The sequence below is a fragment of the Podarcis muralis genome, chromosome 7 (genome assembly GCF_964188315.1).
Source record: "Podarcis muralis chromosome 7, rPodMur119.hap1.1, whole genome shotgun sequence".
Lineage (NCBI taxonomy): Eukaryota > Metazoa > Chordata > Lepidosauria > Squamata > Lacertidae > Podarcis > Podarcis muralis.
The window spans coordinates 77,308,610-77,317,414 of record NC_135661.1 but is presented as its reverse complement, the minus strand read 5'-3'; the positions used below and the strand labels follow the sequence as shown (position 1 = coordinate 77,317,414).

Sequence of the window (8,805 nt, the reverse complement as noted above, 5' to 3'; positions counted from 1 at the left end):
CACAGTTCCCCCCATCCTCCTGCAGGTTTCTTTTCAGGGTTCCTGACTGTTTTCTGAATGAAAGATTGCAGGCCCAATAAAGAATATCCAGTCCAAAAACAGTTCTATTTGCTTCTCCCAGATGACTGTCAATAAGAGTTTAAGGAAGGCTTTAGCACTAAGGGGAGGTCCCAGTCAGAGGCTTCTTGCATGGTTGGGTGGGGTGGCGCAGGTGAGGCTATAGAGGAGATACCGTAGTTGTGTTTCTTCCTAATGTAACTTTGTATTGATTCAAAAAGTGATTTGGTCAGTCTGGGGCAAAGCAACACTCCTTAGGTTTGTCCAAGATTATTGTATATAAAAAAAGAGATGAACCTCAATTAAAACAAATGAAGAAACTAAAGCCCAAAATCAGAAGCAAGTCCCACTACCATTCCAGCCATGCCTATGCTCCTAGCCGTATCTCCATTTTGTCAAGCGAGAAGCCTGAGCACAGCTCAAGGACATAATCCAGAGTGTGCAGCCCAGCTGGTGAACAGTAGCAGATTGAGAAGTATTGGGTCCCTTCATAGTAGGCACCACTGGGAGCAGTGAATGTCCTAGCTGAGTGCATGGAGGTGGTTGGAGGATGGATGGTGGTCAAGGGATTGAGGTTGAACCCGGACAAGACAGTAGTAGTAGAAGAAGAAGTTTGTGTGTGTGTGTGTGTGTGTGTTTGTGTGTGTTTTTATGGGAGGAGTTAAGGACTCCAAGTCTGGAGTCCAAAGAGACAGAGCAGCTGGGGGACAGAAAATAAGCAGGACTCCAACTTTCTCACTTTTAAAACCTGCCAAGATTTTGAGGCCTCCAAGGTGATAACTGAGCAATCCATAAACTCAGAAACCTGCAAAGCACCAATCAGCTTTTGCAAAATGCTGTGCCTTTGCCTTCCATGATTGAATTCATACCATGTGGGCAAAAATGGATCACCTGAGCTCATGGGGACATCAGCTGATTTTTTGTTGGGCAGCACACACACCCTGCCATCAAAGTTGGCCCATTCTCCTGATCAAGTTTCCCAACCCTGCAATAAATTCAAGTGGAGAGAGGGAGAGAAATACCAGCTCAGTAACTATGGACAGGGATGGAGACCCTATGCTGCCCCCGCTTGATTTTGCTGAATTACACCTCCCACAATTCCTTACTGTTTAAAGCTGGCTGGGGTGATTGCATTTCAGCAAGACTTGGATGGCCAGCTCTGCTGTGGAATGATAAGCAGAAGCTGGAAGAGCAAACTGCTGATCTCATAATCATGTCAGACAATAGGTGTTCTAAGCCTCCACAGTTGCTGGGTTTATGCACCTGAAAACTCTAAGAAGCTGCAGCAATGATTCTTGCTCTTCTGCCTACTGAGCATGTCACTGAAGCTTCTACGAGTTGAAGAGGCTGAGTGGGCACCTATGGGGTAATGCGATCCTGCAAGTAACTCGGTCCCAAGCTGTTAAGGGCTTTATATACATATGAAGGCTGTGGTCATACAGCTGTTTATTCCATTTCCCCAACGTTTCCCTAACTGTTGATTTCCCCATTATACCTGGCAAGTCACATGACATAAAAGCCATTTGCAGAAAACTAATGGAAACTAAGGGACGCAGGTGGCACTGTGGGTTAAAGCCTCAGCGCCTAGGACTTGCCAATCGAAAGGTTGGCGGTTCAAATCCCTGCGGCGGGGTGCGCTCCCGTCGTTCGGTCCCAGCGCCTGCCAACCTAGCAGTTCGAAAGCACCTTCGGGTGCAAGTAGATAAATAGGGACCGCTTACCAGCGGGAAGGTAAACGGCGTTCCGTGTGCTGCGCTGGCTCGCCAGATGCAGCTTGTCACGCTGGCCACGTGACCCGGAAGTGTCTCCGGACAGCGCTGGCTCCCGGCCTATAGAGTGAGATGAGCGCACAACCCTAGAGTCTGGCAAGACTGGCCCGTACGGGCAGGGGTACCTTTACCTTTACCTTTAATGGAATATAGTACATATTTGGAACTCATTTCCATGTTATTTGATTCCGGAAAAAATATCAGTTTGCAGCTCAATCTGGAAATTCATGGGAGTAAAATCATGAAATTTGGGGTGGTTAGATCAGCATACAGTCCTTTCCTGCTATTTCCATGGGGGTCTCATGGGGGAGCAGAAGCATACATGTGTGGAATGGGTGGGTAAGCAAAAACAACGTCCAATGATGTTTGTTGCTGTGTCATGCCCATTGCTGCGAAAGAAATTTAGCATGTCCAGGACATAGGAGCCAACTCCTAGGGCCCCCTACAATAAAACATTTGAGAGTCTGCCCCCCCCCAAGTTGAAGGGCATTCCCATTCAAATGGTATGTGTGCATTGAGTCATGTGATTGATTATGTGGGGCGGGGCCCACACAATATTTTATTCAAGTTGGCACCCCTGGTCCGGAATACTGGTCAACAAGCCACAGTTCCGCAACACAACAGGTATTGCAGTATGAAATGAATGTTAGGAAACAGGACAGAAGCACTAGCATTATATTCAGGAAAACAAACACACCTTAAGAGTAACACCTTTAATTTGGCCCCATAACATATTGACAATCAGAGAGCACTTTTGGGTAGATGTGTAATATGATGATAGGGTCTCGCTCCTATCAGCTGTTGTGCTGTCACGTTCTATGCTCGCTACAGTTTTCCGACCAAGCGCAAGGAAAGTTCCACATGTCCATGGCCTGCAAGCACATATTTGTTGCTGGTCACTCTCCCCCATTTATCTTTGGAGCCCAGTTGGACCACGAACCAAATCCCCCCACAGCTAGACTGGAATAGAGATCCCTGATGTAGCTGCCATCTGAGCTCGAGTTTCCCTTTCTCTTTTGCATGTGTTCCCAAGGCCATGCAGACGTCTCTGATCGTCTACCTCTTCATTCTCCTGCCTGTTACAGGTAGGTCAGTAGGACTTAACTCCTTAGGCCAGGGGCAGCCAGTGTAATGCATTCCAGGCACTGTTGGATTCCAGCTCCCATGAGCCCCAGCCCATTGATGAAGGATGATGGGAGTTGAAGTTCAACAGTATCTGGCTACTCTTGCTGCCTTACACCATGTTAGATTATTTGCCTATCTAATTTGATATTATTTACTCCTGCCTTTGCCAATAGCTCCCAACAGATGGGAGTTGTAGTACAAACTGTGGGGTAACCAGCCTCATATAAGCAACATGCTTATGTCTAATTAATGCATGAAGGGGTTAATGTCATAGAGTAAACTGGTCTGCAAGGCTTAGTTAGGCCACTCCCTCTCACCTTGGGAGGAAGGCAATCAAAGGCCTTTGTTTACTTCAATCTACCAGAGAAGTTCAATTAGTGAAGAGGTTTTGAGCTGGTTGCTACAGTTCAGGCCACATGGCTCTTACAAGCCATTGTTGTGTTTGTATACCAATAATTTAGGAACTTTCACCACTGTAACTAAGGCAGGTTTTACTACCTGTGCAACGTTTTCTTAATGCTGTATGGAAAAGCACCATGAATATAACCTTTGGAGGGTTTGTAAGACCAAATCTATGGTCTTTTTCTATGCTAGGGGAAGAGGTGAACTTTGGAAGGACCTTTGAAGGACACATCTTAAGGATCTAAAAACCTTTATTTCCATGCTTTAGTTTGCTACAAATTTTGTGATTTTATAGCTCTACTGGGGTTCGCTCACCAAACAGCACTTGGCTGGATCTTGGCATCCAGGGAATTCTCCTCCTCCATTTTGTGGTTTGTTATGCCATTTTGTGGTTTACCCAGGGTGCCAAAACCAGATCCTCCAATTGTCCCTGTTTTTTAGGGACAAACTCAGATTTACAGAAGCCACCCAAAGTTTCTGATTTGATCCTGGAATGTCTCGCTTTCCTTAGGACATCCCTATTTTCATTGGAGAAATATTGGGGGGGGGGGGGTATACAAAATGTCTTGGGCCAGCCCTGAATAAAGCTCACTTGCTACCACCTGACTGGAACTCAGCCCTTTATTTAATTCTGCCGTTTCCCTTCCAGGAGTTTGCTTGAACTGTGAACGCTGCAGCAGCAGCAACAGTGACTCGTGCATTGGGACGCCCTATACCTGCCCGCTATCTGAAGATGCCTGCCTTATCTTCACCTCGGAGAACATCGTTGGTGGGTGATTGTTTGGCCCTTTGCCAAGGTCTGGGCATGGCCACAGGCAAAAATGGGTAGTGCCTCTCTCTGTGTGTGTGCTTGCATTTAAAAAGCAAATCAGGATCTCTGATGCTCTGATGGAGTGCTCTGATGGTGTTTCCTGCTTGGCAGGGGGTTGGACTCGATGGCCCTTGTGGTCTCTTCCAACTCTATGATTCTATTCTAGGATATGCATGTCAAAAATAAATGAGTAAGTAAACAAAAATTAATGTACTCAGATTGACGTTGCTGTTGATTTCCTTTTTGCCTTTCCTCCATGAAAAACCCCAGGAAATGACCGATGGTTCTCCACGTTCAAAGGCTGCACCAAGAAAAAGTTCTGCCCTCCGACGCCCATGGGCTTCACTTTCCCGAACCAGCGCAAACGGAGAGCTGCCAAGTGTTGCCACAAAGATCTCTGCAATGCTGGATCAGTGACACGTAAGCACCTTGGCAGGACTTTTCTAAGCTCTTCCTCTTCGATGGGGTGAATCGCATTACCAAACTGCACCCCAGCATTGCTCCAAGGGGCACCGGTTGCTCCTGGGAAACATTGCCATGGAGAATTGTGAATCAATCTCAACCAGCACCCATGATTTGTAACACGTTTCATTGCAATGGCAGTAATGACCTCTGAGAACATCTAGTATGAACTAGGTCACATTTAAAGCACATGTCTCCCCACCTCAAAGAATCTAGGGAACTGTAGTTTGCTAAGAGTGCCAGGGATGGTAGCTCCATGATGGGTTAAGGATGGTTCCCAGGATTCTTTGGGGGAAGCAATGTGCTTGTGTATAGTTTGAATATGTCCCTAGAGTACAGCCATTAGGTTTGCCATATTTCTCGACAGAAACGTTGGTGAGCTTTCCCCCTCTTTTTTTTCTTTCAAAACTGTTAAGCTCTGAATGAGCTATTTTTAAGGGGGAATCGCTGGGTTAGCATACGGCCAGATTTCCCTGGACGTTTAGCCGATTTCTGCCTGGACAGTTTCTGACAGCCACTTGCCAGCTATGACTGGGAAATTCTGGACACATGGGAACCATCATGTTCTCACCTTCAAAACCTGGGGGGTGGGCGGGGCTGATTGTGCACAGTGGGAACAGGATTGCAACTCTACCTTCTCCCCAGGCTTTTGGGTGTTAAGCTGGATGAATACAAATTTGTTTGTAAATATTCAATAAACCATTTCCATTCTTTTCTAAAAAGTTTGTTATCTTGATTTCTTTTTTCCTAGGTAAGTTTTGTCATTTGTGCATATTCCATAAGTTTTTGTATCCATTCTTCTTTTGCTGGGAATTCTTATTCTTTCCATTTTGGAGCAAGTAACATTCTTGCTGCTGTAGTAGCATACATGAATAAGTTTCTGTACAGTTTCAGTAGTTCTGTCCCTATAATTCCCTTTTTTTTTTTTTACGGTGACCATTCTTAAGTTGGGAATAGAGTAGTTGCTTTGGAAGATGGTATTTATAAGTGGTCCATGTTTCGCAAGCGTACAGCTAGCAGGAGTGATCCCACTTGCCTTCTTTTGGTGTGTGTGAATGTGTGAATATGCTCACAGAGAGCCAGTGTGGTGTAGTGGTTAAGAGTGGTGACTCGTAATCTGGTGAACCGGGTTTGCATCTCCGCTCCTCCACATGCAGCTGCTGGGTGACCTTGGGCTAGTCACACTTCTCTGAAGTCTCTCAGCCCCACTCACCTCACAGAGTGTTTGTTGTGGGGGAGGAAGGGAAAGGAGAATGTTAGCCGCTTTGAGACTCCTTTGGGTAGTGATAAAGCGGGATATCAAATCCAAACTCCTCCTCCTCCTCACAGCTATGACACATTGAAGCTGAACATTGGCAGGTTGAGGACAGATACAAGGAAGCATTTCTTCATGTAAGCACATAGTTAAACTGTGGGACTCAATCCTATGGTAGGCAGTGATGGCCTCCAGTTTTAAAAGAGGATATAGACAAATTCATGGAGAATAAGGCTATCTGTGGCTACTAGCCACAATGGCTACACTCTTCCTCCATACTCTAGTGTTGAGTGGAGGCGGGGAGGGCAGATTGTATGCCTGAGCCCCCTTCTAATTCCTGGATCCAGCACAGATTCAATTCCTGGAACAACCTGCCTAGCTTCTGGCTTGAGGTCATGGCCTTCTAAGTATGGGCTGCTTAGGGAAGGTGGTTCTGTGCTGGACAATAAATAGTTGGGTCCCCCTCCCTTGACTTGTTGGTAGTTAGAAAGACAAATAGCAGAGGGCAGAGTTGTGTGAGAGCTAGAAGCTGGAAGCAAAGTTGCAGGCTGGGAAGCCAGAGAGACAGAGCCATGCCTGGTTTCTGCTTCAATCCAAGGCTGTGGCAATGGGAGAAGCAAGACCCTCTTGGCATGTTAGTGCTATGAATCCCTCCATCATAGGCTCAGGTTGTATATATGTGCAAAACAACAACAACAACAACCCATATACCATAAAGGCGCCACTGTCTCTGCTGCCCATTATTCCAAAGGAAACATGAACCCTGGGTGAGAGCACTGGAATCTTGCACCACTGGGAGATTGGTGTGGCATCATAGATGCCAGGGCCCTGGGGCCCTGGGTGCCCGAGGGCTCACAGAATTCCCTATGAAGGGGCCACAAAGTTGGGTGGTTGCTCCTTTGGTGAAATGTTTGAGGATTGTGACAGAAGCCCAAAGGGGAATGACTGGAGGATGGTTAACTATCTTTATCTAAAATCTGAAAATGGATCTGAGATGAGGTGTTTCTTCCCTGTTTCTGTGCTTGCTCTCAGTGCCACGGCTAGGGGCCAGGCCAAATGGCTTACAGTGTCCTGGATGCTTCTCGCAGAATCCAAGGTGCCGCCCCACGGAGACATTAAACTGCCACGGCTGGGAGCGCAAATGTGTCTACTATGATGTGTCCGTACAACAGGGTAAGGCCTCATTCAGACAGCTCTTTCTTCCATTTTCCTGACGTTTGATTACCTGATAACTTTCACGTTTTATGCAATCTTTCACACGATTTCACTTCGGGAAATCTAGCAGAACCAAGTGGAATTTTAGTGCCCATTTCCATGTCAATTGCTCAGCTTAAACCAAATCAACATTCTTCTCAATTCCTGCAGGTGATGAGATATACACCTATGCCAAACGTGGCTGTGGGACCAAACACGCCTGTGTGAGCGGGCCACGTACTCTCGGGATACCTGGATTGTATGTAGAAATATGGAAGAACGCCATGTGCACTCCAGCTGTCAAATACATGCACTAGCAAGTTGCTAGGCCCTCAGAACATAAATATGTGTTGAAACATCTCTTCAGCTTCCTGGAAGATAAGGAGAGATTAAAAAGAAACAAATCCAGGCATCATTATTAACAGGCAATTTCCATTTCCACTAATCCTATGCAATTTTATACTTTGAATATTTTTCCTTGCCAGTGAATAAAATCATGTCAAGAGTGAAGATGTTTCTGGTTCTTTGAGGCTCCTGGGATGGCTCTAAATCACTGAATGCTCCCTTTTCATGGTTAACAGTAGCCTGTGTTTCGGAACTCACTGCAACAGGCACTCCTGTGCAAGCCAGAAATGCTCATCATTTCCACATTGCCATTCTGTAAGTCAGGCATGAGGAATCTTCGGCCCAGATCTGAACTGCCACGAGCAGCAGTTTCATTCGCAAGGCCATGTTTTTCAAACCACACCCATCTGCTCCACACCTGATGTTATACGTGATGTCAGGTGTGTGGCAGGTGCAGATGTGGTTGGATTGGCTGTGTGACCAAGTACCCCAAGGGAAGCTATGTAGTGCAGCCAGTCCCTGTGGAAAGTAAGGTTGAAGTCATTACCCATCCGGAGGGGATGCTCACAGGGGACCACAAGACCCCCAAAGGGTTCCTTACTCCTGTCCTAAGTTTATTCATGCTTATTGATACTCTTCCTGGCTTTCAAAAATTATTGTGCTTTGCAAAATGGTATGTATCCCCTTTCAATCATCCAGTCTTATGCGAGCAAGAGACAGCAGGGAGATAAGTCACACTCTTGGTATAAAGGACACTGACAAACTGGAACGTGTCCAGAGGAGGGCAACCAAAATGGTCAAAGGCCTGGAAACGATGCCTTATGAGGAACAGCTAAGGGAGCTGGGCATGTTTAGCCTGGAGAAGAGGAGGTTAAGGGGTGATATGATAGCCATGTTCAAATATATAAAAGGATGTCATATAGAGGAGGGAGAAAGGTTGTTTTCTGCTGCTCCAGAGAAGCGGACACGGAGCAATGGATCCAAACTACAAGAAAGAAGATTCCACCTAAACATTAGGAAGAACTTCCTGACAGTAAGAGCTGTTCGACAGTGGAATTTGCTGCCAAGGAGTGTGGTAGAGTCTCCTTCTTTGGAGGTCTTTAAGCAGAGGCTTGACAACCATATGTCAGGAGTGCTCTGATGGTGTTTCCTGCTTGGCAGGGGGTTGGACTCGATGGCCCTTGTGGTCTATTCCAGCTCTATGATTCTATGATTCTATGATTCTATGATTCTATGATTCTAAGTCAGTGTTAGGCTAGTAACTGGTACAGCCAGCCAGAATAAAGGACATTCGATTAGTTATGTCATTTGCCATGAACATGTTAATAAGTTCCCTGGGCAGCTCAGAGAATCAGCAAAGCATGAAAGCACATGATTCAGCCATA

At 46.1% G+C, this 8,805-nt stretch overlaps 1 protein-coding gene across 1 annotated transcript; it reads left to right on the top strand.

Annotated features, from left to right (window-relative positions):
* The first annotated feature begins 2,053 nt into the window (after positions 1–2,053).
* On the top strand, positions 2,054–7,578 carry LOC114602261 (phospholipase A2 inhibitor gamma subunit B-like). Its single transcript, XM_028740254.2, has 5 exons — positions 2,054–2,911; positions 4,003–4,122; positions 4,435–4,584; positions 6,914–7,054; positions 7,247–7,578. The coding sequence occupies exons 1-5, from the start codon at positions 2,863–2,865 to the stop codon at positions 7,390–7,392; spliced, it is 606 nt and encodes a 201-aa protein (XP_028596087.2). The 5' UTR covers positions 2,054–2,862; the 3' UTR covers positions 7,393–7,578.
* The last annotated feature ends 1,227 nt before the right edge of the window (positions 7,579–8,805 follow it).